This window comes from Epinephelus lanceolatus, chromosome 1 (genome assembly GCF_041903045.1).
Source record: "Epinephelus lanceolatus isolate andai-2023 chromosome 1, ASM4190304v1, whole genome shotgun sequence".
NCBI lineage: Eukaryota > Metazoa > Chordata > Actinopteri > Perciformes > Serranidae > Epinephelus > Epinephelus lanceolatus.
In genome coordinates, this window is record NC_135734.1 from 29,220,011 (window position 1) to 29,241,059 (window position 21,049).

Here is a 21,049-nt window from a genome sequence, read left to right on the forward strand (position 1 = left end):
GCCTCGGCATCTCAATTGAGGAAGACATTATAAGAAGTATGAATCTTTAGGCAAAGACTATCATAATGGAGCAACTTATCACTGTTCAAAATCACCAGTTATTAATCAACAAATGTATTCCCTCTGAAAATCCATTTAGCTTTTCACTCTGGGCGTTCAGATAAACACTGGCTGTAACCTAAACAAATGCATCCATAGATTTCAAATCATTGGGTTGATCAAGGTGAAGAAAAAGACAACAAATTCAGTGAAAGTAGCTGCTGACAAGCTCTTGAGGCACCAAACAGCGAAGCAAAACACTTTTTTTTATTCCTCATTAAACTTCAAAGGTAGAAAACAGAACTATATGCTTCAGAGACATGTTAAATGTCACACTTCTGAGCTCAAGTTAGGAGACTTCCAACGAGCAAAATACTTAAGAGGAAATCAGAATAAGTTTTATTGGTACATGTGCACATACAAGGAATTTGACTCTAGTCTTCTGTTGCAAGGACAACAAACTGGACAAACACAAACACTTGACAACTATAAACATATATAAAAGTAAATATGAGAGAATACACTGATCAGCCAATGCCACCCCTTATGGCAACAGCGCTCCCCAATGGCAGTAGCCCCCCAGTAGGGCAATGCACCATGCCACACAAGGAACATGACAAAGAGCTCAAGCCTCTAAATTCCCTAGATCCCAATCCGATCAATCGATGTGTGTTTGAAGAGGTGATACCCCACCTCGCAATCCATGGGACTTAAACGATCCGCAGCACAGGACAACCCAGAGGTCCTGTGTCCATGCCTCGACAGGTCAGAGCCAAGTCCGATCCACAGTGTCATCTACATGAATGCTATCCATCTACCTATCTACCTATCTACCTACCTACAACCCAATAAAGTACCTTGGGTAGAAGGTGAATGTCAAGTGTCATCTACATGAATGCTATCTATCGTATCTACCTACCTACAACTCAATAAAGTACCTTGGGTAGAAGGTGAATGTCAAGTGTCATCCACATGAATGCTATCCATCTACCTATCTACCTACCTACAACCCAATAAAGTACCTTGAGTAGAAGGTGAATGTCAAGTGTCACCTACATGAATGCTATCTATCTGCCTTAAAAATGTAATCAGAGCACATCTATTGGTTTATGATGGAATATTGTTTGCCTGCTACTACACTAAAAAATATAAAAGCCCTAAAAGTTCATGTTGTTGCCTCACACATGCCCAAAATATGATATAAGAAAAGATGAGAGAGATCTTGCTGAGGAAATCAGCTCATGTTGACAGAGAATATGAGACTGGGGTCAGTGTGGAGCATCAACAGGAGCTTGAACAACAGATAATTGCAATTAATTGCATGTAAACTGCATAGCTGACGGACTGATAAATTATTTATTCCAGACAGTAACATTGCACACAGTGGAGTATGACGAGTTTCACCCAGTGGAAGAGAAGTTGTGTGCATGAGAAAAAATGGGAGGCATACAAATCAGTTAAACCCAAAGCACAGTATCGAATTAACTCTTATTTATCTTTATAAAAACGTATTCAAAATTCAAATAAAAATCATCCATATTTGAATCTAGCCACGAGCTCTCGCTGATCAATTTACACCCACCTCATGTGCCTGTGATTGATGGGACCAAGAGAAAAATAAAATAAAAAACATTAAAGATATGCATACTGAGCTCCGATAGAGCAACGAGTTTGGTCTGTTGGTGGTTTTTCCTCTGCTGGTTGAACGCCTAAAGCAAGTCACAGAATTTAATCAGTCAACGAGGAAGAAAAATCCCATTTGGATTGGAAGATACCCATTAGGAATGATATCTTCATTTTTTAAAGGCGAAAGCTGTCACCGCATTTGATTGGAGGGGTTTAGTGGTGCCTTCAGGCATCAGTCTCTACATGCATCTGAGTGACAGTTGATCCTCCACCGGAATGAGACGGAGAAAGATGCTGCCGAATTGAGGCAGGTCAAGATTTGATGTCCAAACTCAAACTTGTGTCTCTGTCTGATGCACTAAGCTTAAAGCCTAAAGATTGGCAGCAGGAAGAAGCAGTTAGCTTGACTCTTTCCAAAGTTAAAAACATCTGCCCACCAGCACTTTCAAAGTGCACTAATTAACATTAATTTCACAGTCTCTGTTAGTTGCCTGGCAACATCATTTTGAGGACAACACTCTAGGAAGTCACTGCACCAGGCCAAGAAATACTGTACTTACAGCATGGTACTCTCCACAAAACCATGACTTCTCATTTCTTCATTGCTGTTTGTGCACAGATTAAACAAACACAATACAAGATGTTAGGTAATGAGCTGTAGAGATGCTGGTAGGCAGATTTTTGAGAACCCTTTTTGACTGAATCAGGAAGTCTTTATGCTAAGCTAAGCTAATAGCTACTGGTTATATCTTTATAAACCCAGAAATAAAATGAGAGTAGACCGGATGTTCCCATTCAAACCCACATAGCATGATGGTCAAAGTGGCATATTGTTGCCACTGTAACCGTCGTAGGGGGCTAACTTCTATATAAACTTCTGTATACACAAACCAACTTGTGGCAGGTCGTGAACTCACTGAGGTGAGGTTTTGCGGTAACAACCAAATGAGAAGTGGAATAGTTACGTTACATTTTCACAATAAGCAACAAGGAGTTACTTTTAACTCATCTTCATCACTGTTATTTTCCTGTTTCTTTTGTTGCCATTCATTTCATGTTTGTTGAAACATGATGCACTGTTGCTGCCTCAGAGGAGGGAGCGAGAGCCGCTGCTCAGTGGACAGCTGGGAGGCATGTAGAGCCAGCTGCTGACATTTTTTACATCTAACTCAGTAAATTAACAATTTATTTCGACCAAACCAGAGTTGGTGTTTGTTGGAGCAGGGGACTGAATAACAAGATGACAAACACGACTAACTAAGATGGTTTTGGTGAGTTGTCTTTTGTTTCTGTCAAGTTTAAATGAAGTGTGTTTCAAGAAGGCAATTAAGCCTTAGTCTTAGTTCTGTGACAGAGAGAAACAAGTGCATTTTTCAGTTTAATAAGGAAAAGAAGGGTAAGAACAGGCCAAAACGGCGTTCTCAAACTAGTGAGTGTGACACACTTAACAGCCCCACTGACGTGTTGTCACCATAACAACAAACACCTGCAATTTTATTTTGTACTAGACCATGGCAAACGGTTCAGTGTCATTTCTACTTATTTCATTTCTATATTTACATTTAACGGAAAGATGTGAGATCAGTAGTATTTTCATCTTAGTCCAAAGAAGCAAAAAGTGCATTTCCCAACATGTGAAATTGTTCCTTTAGAGGAAAACGTTTAAATTCGGGTTGACATTCAGAGATCTGAAAGCAACAGGAAGATTTGTGACATGACTTGGACTCAACACTTGCTTTTCAGAACTTGAGATTTGATGTTGACTTGCCCCATAGGCCTTTAAAAGAGCTCTGGTTGCAACTAACAAAGACTTCTAGTGAACATGTTAATGTCCGGCTAAACCTAATGTTGCACTACATCCAGAGACCTGTGTGGATCCACAGAGAGAATGACAGGGCGATTTCTTGACTGCTGTCTGACAGTGAGGAGCCATGTGTGAGGAGGCTGGGGGTTGATCCGGTCACTGAGACGGGGTCAGTATGGGGGGAGGACTGGGAATCGGATGGGTGGGTTGGGGATCAATGGACCAAAGATGCCTCCAGTGTCCCGAATGCTCCACTGACCTGGCTGAGTTGATCTCGTTGTGACAGGAGCATGGCTGCCTGTCACATTATCATTCACAGGCATGGACCAAAACGTTATTCCCACTGTGCACCGCACCCATGATACATGAAAAGCAGCGGATTTGTCAACGATACTCAGTTTCTCTGTGTTTTATAAAGGGTGGACATCCAAAAGACGTTTGGGGTATCGAGGTATTGGAGATGTGACAATATGTGTGGGATTATAATACCTGTTGAGGTAAGGGAGTGGTTTCTTTAAAATGAATTTTCAGTGCAAAATCAGTCATTTCACTTTCAATTTAAAGAAGATAATTGATAAAGAATTGCACACAACTATTTTTGGAGAGGCAACAATTACAGAGAAGTTGGTCAGTACTTTTATTCTAGCCCACTTCTAAAAAAACTCTTACTAAGAAAGGATGGCCAACAGTTTTGGAGAGCATCACTAAATTTCTGGCACTTGCTCTAACATCATCCCCGAGGACGTGAGGATGTATCAAACTTCTGCCAGTTTAAGAATTAAAAGAAACAAAACAACAACAACAAAAAAACGGCAATTAAAATAATTTGGAAAGCAGATTGCCTAAAAGCAGATTTAATCATGGGCAGGCATGCCCTTGAATATATCAACCACTTTACACTGTGCTCCTTGGAGCTCAAGTGGCGCCTTCAGATTGCTCGTTTAGTCTGACCAAGAGTCCAGAATGCAAAGATATTGAATGTGCAATGGTTTAAAACAGAGAAAGTAGCAAACTCTCAATTTTGAGAAGCTGGAAGCAGAAAATATTTGGCATTTTTGCTTGATACATGAGTGTAAACAAATAATGAATTAAGTATATTAAAAAGCAGACAATATTGAAATTGCTGCTGATTAATTTTCTGTTTTTCACCGACACTCATAATTGCTTTAATAACGCTCATATACTATCTACTACATTTATATCATAATGTGGTCTCCTGTGTATCCTCTTTCATTCAATGTGGTGATTTTTTTCACATGTATTTGTGTCCTTTAAGTTTCAGTTGGGATATTTTCAGATTCATTATATGGTCTGCTTGTATTGAATTGAACTGAACAATATGGCCTCTGTCACACAGCCATAGCAATTAGGTGCTACGAGGCCGTTAACATTGAATAGGCTTATTTTCACACTCCATGTCAACTCGTGATTAGACTAGCTTAATCTCGCCTCAACTAGGATTGACTCTTGAAAACCCTCCTTCACAGGCTCTTAAGTCCTGTGAGGATAAATCAGTGTCAAGTGAATCGTGCTAAAGTGCTTGTGCATCCTTAACACTGGAGGCAAGTTTTCCGTATGGCGTCCGTATAGCTGTGGACAGCCCCTCGGTGAGTGGCAGCACACTTCCACCAGAAGCTGTTGTGTCTGGGCTTTTCATTAACACCTAGGAAGGTGTCAATCACAGTTTGCTTCTGTGGGGCTGCTCATAAACAAAACAGCAGTAGAAACAAGATCCAATTCCCCTGGGTCCCACCCAAGCAGCAGATCCAACGCCTGAATGCTTAAGCCAAAACACAGGTCACTTAACATGCAGCTTTATAATGGCCATCATAAAGTAGTTGACTGTATAGAACTGACGGAGAAAACTTTCTTCCAGAAGTAACATGTCAGTAACTTTTTATATACAATTTTATGGTATTAATAGCCACTTTCATTTCTCTGAAAGGTGTCTTGGTGGCTATTAAGATGGTTAAAGCAGCACTAATCGAATGGGTCAAATGACTAATGCTGCATTCACATTGAATCAGACAGACAGCAGACCAGATATCATTTTAGTGGACAAGAACGGGACGGTACAATTCGGTGAGTCCAGCAGAGACTACCACATAGCCAGCCAAAGCCAATATTTTAACCATTTGCCATCCCCTGGGACGGAATTTATAACCAGATGTTGCGTAGCTTCTTCACACAAGGCAATCTGGACAATTACTGGACAATTGTAGAATAATTACATAAAATAACAGACATAAAATAGTTTGATTTAATACATTTTATTCCATTAGATGTAAACAATACAACATGAACTGCAGTAAGATTTTATTTATCATGCTGTGCTGCCAATCTGTCAAACTGTTTGTTTGTTTGTTTGTTTGCTTTTCTCGTGCTGTCCAGAAAATGTTATCCATCTGCTGTCTACCATCTGCCTGAGTCCATGTGAAAGCAGCATAAGTGAAATGTAAAAGTGGTCTCTCAATGTGACAAACCCTCAGAGCATTATCACCTGACTCTGCAGGATTCCTCGGCTCTAGTGAGAGTTTTAGAATCTTTTAGCTCATTGTTTTGGTTTTACAGCCTGCAAGGTCACCATTTTGGTTCACTCATGCCGCTCTCATCAACCTCCTTGCTGGGACCAGCAGCTCAAAGGCTCTAAAAACACTGTACACTAACAGCTCAGCACCGCAGACAGACAAAGTTTATGACAAACTGGGCTTGATTTGCAATCATGATCTAATAGACCATTTTACTGTTACTAAACAGTATGACGTTTTTTGGTGGGCGGGGCTTAGCTGGAGACAAAACAATTATCCACAGACATTAGCTAGTGCTAGCTAGCGAGTTCTGTTGACTTGTTTTAGTCAAATAAGAAAGATGATGCAAGTGGAACATTCAGAAATACTCCAAGCGCACTCTGGCACAAACTGGACCGTTCATAATATCGGAGCGCTGTCTGAGTGTACCGTTGGGTTATCCAGAGCACCGCACTCTCAGAGCGGGAGAACCCACTCTCGGCACTCTGTCTGGGGAGACAGAGCAGCAGAGTGCCCAGCTGAGTGATTATGTGATTAACTTAACCATTCATTAATTTTTCCGACCAACAGGGCTCTCATTTTAGTGTAGAGCGTCAGACTGAATTTATGAACGCACCATGTCAGGTCACTCAGTCTCCGGGACCACCACTGACCAACTGGACTAGACTAGCCGACACGTACGCTCTCACTCAGTGGTTGGATGATGTCACAGGAAGGAGGACGGCAAAGGAGGACGACACTTGAACACTTTCTTTCAGTTTGTTTTGCTATTGAAGCTAATGTTAGCTAATGTGCTAAAAAGTTAGCATTACAGAGAAATCCAATATTCCTCTTGATACCTCCCCAATTTCTGATCAGGTGGACATGATGACCTTTAATACACTTAACGTTATTAATTCCTACAGTAAATACTTTTTCCCTAACCTGATATGAACACATGAGCATTTTTGATGATTGCCTCCGTCCAGTCCTTTCATCTTATCACGTTTAACTATAGTTGTCTTCATTTTTGTTGACGGGCAGTGGTGGCTGGTATGTGTTTAAATTAAAGTTATGACCCATGACTCCTTCTATTCTGGCTCCCAATAACACAACAAGACGACATTTTAAAACTCCTAGAGTCATGTTTTACCTCCAGCTAATGAAATGACGTCATTGTGACGTCGTCCTTAAAAGGGTCTATTCTGACAATTGTTATGTGGGCATGTATAATGACAGCCATTTTCCAGCTGTACCACTGGCCAGCCTGTGGTCCTGTACCTCAACAGGGCTTTGAATCCCACTAGGTTTACCTGTAAGCTCAAAAGAAATATAGTACGTGCTCATGTAGTACAGCATGAAGTACACGTACCTGAGACTTCTGAGTCACTGTGCAATTCCTCTTGTTCTGACAGACTCCTCTCTGCCTGTCGGATTTCAGGCACATAGAAATCTCCCTGCCGGGCCAACGGGGCCATGAACTGGATCTGACCCTCTCTGTAGATCTCAAGGAACGGGTGTGCACACAGCCTCCTTTCCTGCAAGAGATTATTTAAGTTGGTCAGAATAAAGCAAGTTCATGATTTACAATGAGTAATACATTAACATTACAGGTATCCTTTTAAGTTTGGATGTTTCGTTGTAATAAGTGGGAATTTAATGGCAGAATTGAGGCTAATTAAAACACATCAGTGCTAATTTAACTCTGAAGTCATCGCTGCTGAAGTTAAAAAGAGTCCCATCAACACTTATTAACACTGGAAAATGTGCTTTATGTGTCTGTACTGTATATGCACATACATGTACATGTAATGGACAGAGGAAACACCATACTAAGATACAAGCACAGACATGCCAACAATCCCACAAGAGTCCAACGATGAGTGAAAATGACATGATCTCATATGTGAGAACCTCAGTGCCCCACCCCCTGAACTCACACGCACCCCGTCATGACACCCCACATGCAACACATCCAGGCCTACAATCTGTCTTCATGAATGTTAAGCCTCCACACGCTGCTTCTGTTAAATATGCTGTTCTTCTTCTGTCACTTGCCTCGCTCCTCCAGAAGTGGGAAGTCTCACATGACAGAGACTACTCCACTTCTCCGGGCTCATTAACCTTTCGTACAGCTTGTTTTGTGATTCTGCTCATGCACATCCAATGTCTGTTACTTGCACCCTTTTGGCATATGCTAAATGTCGAGCGCTACCGGAAACACGTTGCAGCTGCAGTGCAGTGTCTCAATGTGATCAATTATTTAAAGGTGATTTGTTTTAATTTGCCAAAATTGATGTCTGTTCTCATCACTACTTGTCTGTTTTGCTGCAGCCAGAGACAGATTTGTTGCTGTTTGATGCAGTTTAACAAACTAATAAACCAGATGTTGATTATTATGAGATGTGACATTATACATCAGACTTAACCACGGGAAATATTATAATTTACATGGTGAAAAGGGCTAAGGGTTCAAAGTGAGCCAAGTCACAGAGATCACAGCATTTAGTGTGGCTTAAAATAATGCTACAGCTTTAATTAGGAGAGGGGCTGCCAGGGGAGCCTCAGAAAATTGGAGGGGGCACATATAAAGCCATGCTATTTGGGGGGCCTCAGCATGGAAAAGTTTAGGAACCCCTGCTTTAGACCATAAATCATTACTTACACTATGGCAAATTCATGACATCTCTCCAAGATGAGATACTGCTCAGATTATGATCGTTTCTTGTTAGATCCTGGGAGTACGGCATCCCTTGCTGACGTTCCAGTTTCAAGCAAAGTGGAAGCAGTGACAGGTAGGTTACTGTTTATTGGAACGACACGAACGTCTCACACGAAGGATCTGATAATCAGGCTCACAGACAGAACAGACACAGACAAGATTCTTTATAGGAGACAGCCGACTTCTTCTCAAACTCCGGCCTATCATCTCGCTCACCATCTGTCTTTCAGCCCAATTATGACAGCAGTGACGTTCCTCTCGCTGCCGTCTGCGGGAACAACGTTGTCAGTTTCAGTGATTTCAGCGGCATCAATTATTGGCGGATTTTTTCCTACAGGAACATCTGTGTATCCTCATTGGCCTGGCTCATCAGCTACTGCTACATATTGCATATTGATGTACACGCATCCATGCAGGCACACACACACTCACACACAGGTTTATTTTTGCAGTTCAGTCTATCAATAAATGATCAAATGTGAAAATGAGGAGCAGCACACACACATGGTTGGTAAACAGCTACTTAGAGGGGTTCAGCGTTAATATTTCACTGGTAAATTCTGGTTTGTCAAAATGTTTTTTTGCTTTAATATTGAGTACAATGGATGCACAAGACATTTGATTTGACTAGTTGGTGTTGAAAGTTAGACAAAAAAGTACCGGAGAGAATCTAACAGCATAAGATGAACCAAATAAGAGTGGACTCTGTCTAATGGCATACTTAAAAGATCCGAGCACAAAACATTACAAGGGTGGGCTTTAAAAGCACTGCATTTACCCCTAAAAGACAATAATGGAACCTCCTAACAGAGAGAGGGGCACTTTTATACAAATCCTGGACTCTTAGCCTTCACTTCATCACAGGATGAGGAAAGTGGACATGTGTTTGCTTCACAACATCCTGTCAAGAATTAGTAATGTTTTGGTCAGATGATTAGGGAGGCCACATAAGATGTCCAAATTCATAATAACATTCATAACAACAATTTCGGATGTGCCTTGCAGTGTTTATAGGGTCTTGGCCCTAGGTCTAATGTCACTGGGACATTATTATTTACATTGTGGGAAATGGAAACGTTGTGACAAAACTGAGCTCATGATGGAAATTAGGGAACATCGGGTCCTGAAGAATGGCCCCATAGCCCTCGGCGAGTATGTTATGGCGCAGAGCAATAATGGGACCTAATTAGTCCTTCGAGATGGGAAAAGACATTTCAGGTTAAACACAGATTTGGGTTTCTCAAAAATGCAAACAAAACAAAACAACTCACTGCTCAGCCACTCAATTTTTTGTGCTGTTGTGACTTGAAGCCATTTGGCTGCCCCATCATTGCTATTTTCTCTTATTAAAATTAAAGAATTGGTTAAATTCTCCAATTTATACTCTCCTATCAGTGCTTCCAGCTTACATTTTCATGATTTTTGAAACTACTTTCCTCGCCACAGTGACTCATTTTTTGATTTTGTGATTGATGCAACTATATTTCTAGATTTCTTGTCACTTTATTTTACTTTAAAGTCAAAATAGACAAACTTATTGCTTTAATAAGTTGTCATTATGATGTATGCATTGATTCCAACTCTGTCTGCCAGTGGGTACGAGCTCTCAGAAAGTGAAGGATCAATTTACAGCAGAAAGGAAGTGAGTCAACCAACCAACCAAAACAGGAAGAGGATAGCGCCTTTGTTTTCCTTGGTAGCTATCTATAGCTATCCCCAGTTACCAAAGAGTATCAGTGTACGTTCTTTGAAGTACTGTCCCCAGTATGGAAATGGTGGACGCACGAACAACCAACAAAATGCAGTGTGTCCTGTGTTGTTGGTAGTCGCTAGGCTCTGAGGAAAACAGAAAGCGATGCGATTGTCTTTGTGACAGCGGTGCCAACAATAAAACGAGTTGTCTGTCTTGTTGAAAGTTATCAAGCTTCTGCTCAAAGCTGAATGAATCATCTGTGCATCTGCCTTTGCAACGGATTATTCCAACGTTTCGTGACTCCTTTCCTTTATTTTTGTTTGCCTTAGCACTGAACATCCACTAAAAATTCATTTCACCTCAAATGAATTTCTTGTAGAAACAGGAGGCAGACGCTGCATTAGCACATTAAAGTCTCAAATGTTCTTTTCATTAATGGAAAAGTGAAACTGCTCTTTGGCAAGAGGCGCAGGGGTGAGTACTTCTGACTTTTTCAGACCAACAGTGATGGCCAGACAAGTGAGTGAAGAATAAAGGAATGCTAAATGCTAATTCATTCTGAATGTATTAATATTCAGTGAGAGGGTTCGCTCTCCCAGTGTGTGCTCTCAGCATAACTTACAGATTTTATTGCTTCATGAAAGTTCTCCTGGAAGTTAATAACTAAAGGTGCTGTTTAAAAGAAAGAGACTTTTAACTAAGAATAAAGACATAACCAAGATTTTTTTGCACTCAACAAGAGCCATTGTTGTATTGTTATCTTATTAGCATGTACAGTAGACAATACACATTTAAGAATATGACCAATCATGACCTCAGTATCGAATCTCAGCTGTACAGGGAGGCAGATGAAATAATATGTGTGTGCAAAAATAAGAGCTGCACGACAGAGCAGGACTGGGAACATGTATTGTATTCGAAAGACAGACCAGCCTGGAGCTAAAACAATTAGTTGATTACTCAATCAAAGGATTGATGGAAAGTCAATTGACCCTTCCCTAAGTCCAGCCACCAGACGCAGACTGGTCAATCATAACATATAGCATTGGGCCAGCTCAGACCAGGGTCTGAACACAGCTGTGCCCCATTGACTCTAATGCAATTGTTTCAGATTTCCTTCATTATCAGGCTGGTTTTGTGGATTTGGAGCTAAATGTTGTGTCTGTGGCACGTCGTGTATTAATGATACTCGTTACCTGGAGAGGTTGGAAAAAGATATACCTTTCTTCCCTGTTCCAAAACCAAAATCAAACCCTGAAAAGTGTAGGGTTAGCTAGCTAGCTACTGAAGATATAGCCTACTGAATGTATACACATGCTGCTTTTGCTGTACAGGAACCAGTGAAGGGAAGCAGGGAAACTTTGCTGTTATACAACCAGCTGTGTGCCATCGCAGTGTGCGCAGATGAATGCTGTTTGACTTCCCCTGGAGATCCCTGCCCATCCAGCGGCGGAGGTCAGGGTGCTAGCAAAGGCACGGAGGCTTAGCCAAACACCGTTCATCTGCACACACACTGTGATGACACACAGTTGGTTCAATATCGGTGAAGTTCTGTTGCAGTCACCAGTGATGTGGTGGTTCACTTTTACACTGTGATCTTTGTCTTTTTAACCTGTTGTTGCTGCTGAGTCAGTTTGACATCCTGAATATATCCTTCAAACACAGACTGTAGACCCCTCTGTCTGCTTCTCTCTGGAATCACTCTTTCATTTTTCCAAAAATATGATCATATTTCTTCAGGGAGTGCAGTTAGATACAGTGTGGGCTCCATGCTTACTGCGACAGCTTGTTGGACCATCACAAAGGGGCGGGGCTTAGCAAAAGGTCAATTGGCAACCACTTCAATAATCAAACGCTGAAGTTACTTTAAGTGATTTTTCAATGCAATGTCAATGATCCAGCCTCTTACTCGCAAAGAATTTGCTGTTTTTAATCATCTAATGTGATAACAAACTAGATGTCTTTCGATTTTAGACTGTTGGTCATCCACAAAAAAAAAAAAAAAAAATGTTTTTGACATTTTATACACCAAACAATTAATTGATTAAACAAGAAATACTCAGCAGGTTAACTGATGAAGAAAAGAATCATTAGTTGCAGCTCTACAGTGTTATTTATTTATTCTGTTATGATAAGCCCTGAGGATACCTTTATTATTTGTGCACCCACACAAGGAGCCTAAAGCTATCACTTATAGTCACTGCTGAGTGAGTAAAACAACAGTCTAACCCAGTCACGCTAACTATACGTTGAAGGTCAGTGTCTTACAAACAGAAGACCTGGGACGGAGTGCAGGCAAATAATTAGACCCGCGGTGGAATGGCTGCAGGGTAGGCATTTGTAATTGGGTAGGGGATTGAGGATGGTGTAGTTATTGATCTTTGTTTGATTTTCTCCAAACTCTCCTCCTGCAGCGTCAGGGCCTCAGGAGCCCAGGAGAGCACTTAAGGCAATCCAGAATAACAGGGTCATAGTAAGGTCATTTTTTTCTTCACATCCTCCACGGCACAGAAATGGCCATATTTTTCAACAGGAAGATATTTTGTTTCTCAGGCATGAAAACATTATTGCGTTGTAGCATTATTACAGGAACAGACATGGGAAATTACAGGGGCCAACAGAGCATGACCTCACATTACTTTGATTAAAGAACTGGATATATCCACCTTTGCTTCATGTTTTCAAGTCTACATAGACATCTCGTGTTGCTGAAGACCACCCTCGCCATGATTAGAAATGCTGAGTGCGTCATGTATCATAAATTTTTCCCCTCACATGCTTTTCAGGGACACATCGGCCTGCGCCACAGCTAATTCATGGGGACCCATTCAAAGGTAGCATGGAAGCTCAGTTAATGGGTTATAGAAAGCTTAATTACTGAGCTAATTCAAATGTCACAGTTAAATAAACCTTGTTATTATGGTGCTTTGTTGTACTGAAACATTGTGAAGGAAAATCACCATCAACAAAGAATTAAATATGAATGAAATTTGTAGAGTCCAGGGGATTACCAAAAACATCACGCGAACAGGCACACGTATGCGTACACACACAGCCCTTTAATCACCTCTGAAGTACTTTCTCATGCTAGTTGTGAATTTATTTTTATTTGTAGCCACTCTGCAGTACATGTCCTGAGGGAAGTGGTGAAGGATGGTTGACACGAAGAAGAGGATGTGCAAGTGTCCTCTTTCCAGGTTCCTAGCCTGGGGAGCAACATCTGCATGGGACTACTCTGCAAATACATCACATGTGCCCTTGGATAAATAAATAAAACTGTATTGGGTATTTTTAGAGCTAACTTAGTTATACACTTTCACTTTTGTTACTTTTCCTAGAAAGTCATGGAGGCTCTGCTTTAAGTCAATGACACAAAATACGTATTTTTTTCCCATTAGTGTATTTTTTGTTTATTTCTTTACTTTCCCAGCTTTTCCTACTTAAGAAATGAAGGCTGAAGTGTTATTTGTGAGTCTTGCTCTTAAGGAATGTTGCTAAATGTGCATTTTTCTAATCTGCTTTCCTGCAATTTCCCTCACGAGCCGCAATTCAGTGATAGACAAAGGAAGAGTAAATTTCTCTGCAGTGTGGAGATGGAAGTGTTGGTGGGGAAGACAGCACCAAAGAGCTCTCTGCCTCAAAGAGGAGATATTTTACCAGCGCATAAAGAGGCACTCTGGGAAGGTGTGACAAATATAGTGAATACATTTGGGCACCAAAGGAGTAATTTCAACGAAGAAGAAAGTGCTGGTACTGTAGAGGCACAACAACCAAAGTAAAGCCTGACATAAATAAAGTGTACTGTATGCATGAGCTACCCGTGGTGGTTCTGCAGAGGAGCCATTAACTCCCAACACACAAAGAAATAAGACGTGCTTTTCCCAGGTGGCTCTTGATGAATTGCATCCACTTCGAAATTTTCATGAATCCCCCCATTTATCTTGCGGCTCGTTTTAGGGATGCCCACAAGTGCATACCATATTTTTCCTGAATCAAAATTAGTTCTTTATTCTTAAATGTCAGAAAACAGTACAAAAATGTCAGACACTTTTTCCCACAGTCCAAAATGATGTCTCCAACTTTCTCTTTTTGTCCAACTAGCAGTCTAAAACCCAAAAATGTGCAACTTGCAAAAGATTTGAAACAGAGAAGACACAAAACTGTGTCTAGATAAGAATGACCTCTCCACAGCATCATGTCAAACAGAAAACACACCTAAGTTGCAACAGAAGTTAGCCTTTTCACACATAATGGTGATAACCATGAGGTGATGACATATTAATATGCTGCAGAAACAACACAGGAAGGAGGTGGGTGGAGGAAATGCTGCCCAAGTAGAACCACAAAGTAACATTAATATCATGAGGGAAGCAGTAGTCTTATTGGAGTTTTAGTTGTGATAATATTTAATCATTTTTAAATATATTTTAAGTTCATGTGGCAAATATATGCTGCAAGAATTTACTGAAAACCCCCAAACTACAGCAATACAATAATTAATTCATCCTCTGGTGTACAGCTGTACAGACCAAAACTGAATTATCTGCTAGAGTTCATGCATGTGTGGAGAATAATATATTACAGATATTGCTCAGGGAATAAATCAAAACTATTAACATTTCCCTGCATTTGACTGTGTCTAAAAGCAGCAGTATTCAGAGTGACACCAAGTCCCAGGAGGCATTGCACCTCCTGTATCTTAGAGTGTCAGCCTAGATGAGACAAAGACAGTGAAAAATTGATGGAGAAAAGTGAAGATCTGCTGCCCACGGGGAGATAGATGGGAAAAACAGAGAGGAAAACAGCCGACAAATGATCATTCTGAGCACCGAGACGGATACAAACAACAACCTCTGCCTCAACAATGGCCCCTTGTCTCCTGAGGAGAAAGGCAAAAGGAACTGAACAACATGTTGTCAGCAGTGAAGAGGACAGCTGATGGAATGTAGTGGCAGAAAAGTGCTCCCAGCCATTGTAGTGGATTCAGATAGTCTGCGAACCGGGTTGTTTTTAGGTATATTTAGTAGAATTTAACAATTCTTTGTGAGCGAGAAAAACAGCAACTCTGAACTCACCAAGTCAAGCTATGTCTATTCAGACATCAGCATCAGACAAAATGCATCAGTGACACATTAACATGCCCACAACTTAACGTTAAAGGTTCTTTTTGTAACTTTTTACATGTATGAATCATTTTATATTACCAATGGGTGAATGGATTATAACATAACTTCAAAAACTATCTCAGTCACTCCCGAGTGCCTTGCCTCTCTGTAGCTCCACTACAATGTCAACAGTGTGCAATATGAGCTTGGAAATGGACTCCGCTAGTGTCAACAAATGACCTGACAGCAGCCCCCAGTACAGCAGAGTCCACACGTGCTTTGTTTCTGTGATATACATTTTGCCGTGGCAGCGTTAAGATGGACCTTCACTTAACGTTGGAGTTTGCACTGGCTGAATTTGAGCTGCTACACTCATTGACTTAAAGTCCTTCTCCAGAGCTGCCATCCACTCTCCTCCCGGTGAAGTAGTCTCAGAGTGGCAGGGAGTGAGGGGAAAGGACCATGGGGTGCCCTGGCTAATTCTTGTCTCATTTGTGCCTCATATCACAAACTGAGTGCAACCGGTGTTGAAAAAAGTCCTTGAAGAAACACTGACATGAAATATATTGTGATATTGTAGTTTTAGCAGGCTAACGTTACTAACGTTGGTTGCTTCGTAGCGTTAGGTGATACAGTAATTTTCAAACAGCAAACTAGTTACCTTATCATTGAACCAACATTTCAAATGAAATGTAAGACCATTACAGATAGTAATGTTATTCTATGTGAGAGTAATTTATTTTGCAGAATTCTATCAACACAATTCCGGTCAATCACATGCGTACAGAGTGCGAGCGCTTGCAACAAGATGCTGACTGTAGTTCACTCAACGGCTTCAGAGAGAAGTGCCACTAATAATAAGTTTTTGAAAGTTACATACAGAAACTTTAAACCAAAAAAGGACACCATTCATAGATCATAATTTGATTTGTTTTTTAAAAAGGACACTATGGTAACTTGATTGGGCTACACTGTCCACATGGCCGCATGTTAATGTGAGTATTAAGACACATTAATCCAGGGTGTGTTCATGCATATGCCAACAAGACTAGAGGATTAGTTGGCAGTTAGTTAGTTACTACATTGTTGTTGTTATAAGTGTCTGATTGTCCATCATCTTCATCGCCACATTTATGCCTGGGAGAAAACAAATTTCATAATTAAATGTTCCCTGCTGACTTTATGACCCTCTAGTTGCATTATGGAGCTATTTCTCTATGAGTCAGTCCCCACTGTGTTTCTTTTAAGCACATGTACGAGAACACAAATGCACACCATCCACAATCCTGGCAATGATTTCACACTATTCCACTGATAAACATGTAACGGTAACACGGCACAAAATGCAGCAATGCACCAACAAAGACAGTGAAGAGGAAGACCGCTGGGATGTAAATATTAATATACAAAATAACAAATTTTAAATAATTTTAGAAATATGCTTTTTAAATGTTTAATGAGAAAAGAAATGTGTTCACCAGATTTGTCAGACCCCAACGATACACACAATGCATTTCAATAAGTAGCAGTGATTGATTGATTGATTGATTGATTGATTTTATTTAAGTGTCGTGCACCAAGTGGTGCCTGGCCCATATGGGCTTACAAGACACTAAAACAGAACAACAGCCTGGATGGCCACATGACAGATCAATAACAAAAAGTCCACAGAAGGAAAAGCAACATTTCAGAGCAGCCAAATTCCATAACAGAAACATCTTATTATGTTGGGTACAATGTTCTCTGTCTTAACTGCCAAGCATTTTCTATAAATCTTGCCAAGGCAAAGGTCTCCTCATCAAAAAGCCAACGCAACATCTCACCTTCGGACAACCAAAATAAACCAGGATTTTTCCACTGAATTTTTTCCAAACAGATGGTTTCTTAAATCACAGTATAAAGGGCAATGAAACAGAAAATGATATTCATCTTCAACAACATCAAGATCACAAAGAACGATGCTCCTCCAGAATACCTTTATATCTGCCCACTTCAATAGCCCGAGGAAGGGTACCAGTTCTTAACTTGGCACAAAGGGACCTCTGTCCCCTCTTCAAATTAAAAGTTACATAAAAGGTTTCTGAGCTTTGGTTTGGACCAGAGAATGTAAATATAACTTCTGTCTGTTCACAAGAAAACTCAAAAGGACACCTTTAATTATCATGCATGTTTTAAGTCTTGTAGGGTTTCCTCTCTTACCAACATTTCCACAAAATGGACAATAAAAGAGTCCCCCCAAAAACATGGCCTGTGTTTTCTAATGGCAAATATATGTACATATTTTTTTTCTCTTATCATTACAGTAGAGATTGTATAATATTTTTGCATCTCGTCAAATTCCTTCACCGTTTTTCTTGTCTTTACAAAACTCAGCCGATCCCTATGGCTGCTTGAGGTTGAGAAAGTTTATTGAAAATTCTGGCCTCTCTGTAAGACAAGCAAAAGAAGCCAAAGACAAATATAGCCAAGCCTACTATAAGACAGCCTTAGCAGGAAACTAGTGTTACATGCATAAGTGTTAGGCTCTTCCTTTAAGGAAACTATACTGTGCCTATCAAAGGTTATCTGTGGTTTGTGGTTGGTTTCACAGATGAACAGCATCCATTAGAAATATACATCCACAAAATACAACTAAGGTCAAACCGCTTGAGGCTTAAATTGTACACAGATTGCAGAGGGCACACAGTGTTAGTCATATTTACAACTTTCTGTGTGTGTGCATGTGTGAATAAACATTACCAAACAAGTTTTACTGTCCATGACTGTTATTAAGTGATGGTACTGATTATGTGCAACAAGACCTAAGAGAAATACAAGAGCATATTGAAGTGTTGCTGTCTCAGTCCAAGTGCCATTTCAGGGTCATTCTGGTCATATTTGCTCCGGCATATTTGAGTTCAGATTGCAGTCTGTATGGTTCACTGAATATGAAGAAGAAATATGCAACAGATTTCTCTTGTGTAATACTTGCAGCAGAGAAGGAAATGTACCAACAGAAAAATAACATCCATCAAAGCTCGGGTTTTCACACAGGCTTTTCAGAAATGAAAAACCAAGACATATTTTGGTGGTAAATGCTGCAGGGACACTACCAACTGCAGTGAGTTAACATGACTTCAAAGGTAATATTCACCTGATGGTTGATAATGACAGCAGGCTTTCAGTGGCTGCAGGGAACGGTGACTGTCTCTCATACAGATAACATGACCACAAGACCATGTCTTCTATCTTATTCCACAGGACATTGCAAACAGAGACTGGAAAATGGAATTGAACCGATGCCAAAACGTTAACTTCCACACCGGTATTAAAAGAGTACTCCACCAACTAAAACTGCACTCTTATAACAGTGGCCTCACCATGGACAGAAAAAAATTAGATTAAAATTGCAGCCCAGTCGCCAGAGGAGAATGTTGGCATTGTATGCTTCTGCAGACTACAAACACCTTACAACTGCACATTTCATACCATGTCATATCAACATTTCCACAGTGACATAGTATGTGAGCTGACTTTGTCACTGGGAGGTGGAGGGGATGATGGATGGTGTGACACCTAAGCCAGGCTGCAGACCACTGCACACAACTGTTAAAGACCAACAAGCAATAGCCCCGTTTACACTGCCAGATTTTCGGTGAACGTTGGGCCGTTTTGCCGGCAAGCTGCGAGCGTTTAGACACACAGAGCCAGATTGGTGAGTTGATCTGAGGTGCCCAATTTTCCGCCTCCTAGGGTAGACATATTGGCGGAACCTTTTTGGTTTAAAAAGAACAAGGCGACCTTCCGCCATGGGAAGGGCTGTTGATGACTTGTGGGAGGAGCTGTTGATGACGCCGCACATGCGACCCACTGGCGGTGGATAAACAGGAAACAGCTGATAGCAGGAATGAGCAGCTAGTACTAGTAGCAAGAGGGAAACACAAACTTGACAGACACTACTGTAAAGATGAGCAACTGGGGAGACAAAAAATTGCGCGCCTTCCGTGTCCTCGCAAATGAAGAGGCCATTAACCGTCAAATGACGGTCACGACTTACGAGAGAATCGCCAAAGGACTGACCGGCCGCGGCTTCCCTTGGAGTTCGTCGTTGTTTACGTCACACGCTGAACTACAGGTTTTGTTACTTGCTCATGCCCCCCATTGCCCCGAAAAACCCACATTCTGTATGAACAAAAGTAGGCAGGCGGCATTTTGCTGCACTCTCCGATTTTGTTTTTATACTGCCAATGCTGAAAGAAGACTGATTGAGCTTTCCTGCAAATTTGCACAATTCCTGTTTAAAAAGGGCTAACAAAACCTGTTGTTTTTCAGGCACCAAAGAACGCAGAAACGTACAATGGCATTTCTCTGGAAACTGGGTTGATAATGGATGCAGCAGAATGACAGACACTGCCTTTTTAGTTCCACACACTTTTCCTTCTTGTCTAAACCTGGCGCCTGTGTTTACCCACATTGCAACTTGACCATGCAGCTCAGTGGGAGATTCTCTTGTGCCATGCTATTAGCTGCTAATGTAGCTTTGAGCCGCTGGCCTCAAGCAGAGATGTGGAATGGTCTAGAGAGGTCTGGTGAATTTACTTCTTTCTAACTTCACACCAACAGATTTTTCATTTTCAAAATTGTAGTCTTTATCCCGGACCGTCGCTGACTCATTTGATGCAGTTCATCAGACCTCAAGCAGCTTCTCTTTTGTTACATATGCAGTTGTAGGCCCACTACCTCAGACTTGTGAACAGACTTCTGTGTAAAATGAAGTTGTGATTTCAGCAACTTGAGAAAAAGTGAAACAGTGACCTTTAGATCAAAATTGCCACTCGCTGACATAGTGTCAGCTCTTTCCTTAGGTCCTGCTGTTAGATTACTTAAATGTGTGCATCAAGGGGCACTTAAAAAAGCCAACACTAGCACTCAGTGGCAACGCAGAACGTGCAATTCAGGGTGACATTTGGCGGCTTCCTGTAGCCTGTGTGTTAATGACCGTAATCTGTAAGATTACGGAGGATAGCACTCCATCAGTGGCACACGACCCTCCTCTCCCTAGCAAATTGCTTTCTCTTTATTTCTTTCCCCTCACTTCTCCAACCACATCCAATGAAACCCCTCATATCAGTGCTGTGTTGCTGCTTTTTTCTGTTTTGCTTTGTCACATGGTTATTTTGAATGTCAACACAGTGGAACTACAATAGTGCTTCCTCAATAGTACTACAGTCTTTTCAGACATTTTCTAAGACTCTTATTGCTTCACGTAGAGGAGGGAATGATGGAACATCGTATCTCTGCAGCCCCTTTATAGTCTTCATTTCATTTCAAAGCCCTGAAGGGAAAAGAAGCGGTTCAAAGGGAGTGACGGCATAATGAGTGACAGTAGTCGTTGGCTGTACGAACAATCCAGGTGTCACTCAAGCAACAACAGTCTTTACACAGACCTATTCAGCCCTGACAAATGAACAAGGCCTATTTGAAAGTCACTGAGCTGAATAAAGCAGTTAAGTCTTAAGCCTCTTCTTTTTTTTTTTTATCTTTCCCATTTTCTTTAGTTAGCTCAGTGAGGTC

At 40.9% G+C, this 21,049-nt stretch overlaps 1 protein-coding gene across 1 annotated transcript in view; it reads right to left on the reverse strand.

Annotated features, from left to right (window-relative positions):
- Positions 1–21,049, reverse strand: part of tex264b (testis expressed 264, ER-phagy receptor b) — a 45,187-nt gene that overhangs the window by 4,280 nt on the left and 19,858 nt on the right. Inside the window, exon 3 of the mRNA XM_033625930.2 lies at positions 7,349–7,514. Coding sequence (XP_033481821.2) covers positions 7,349–7,514 — 166 coding nt within the window. The remainder of the gene's footprint in view (positions 1–7,348; positions 7,515–21,049) is intronic.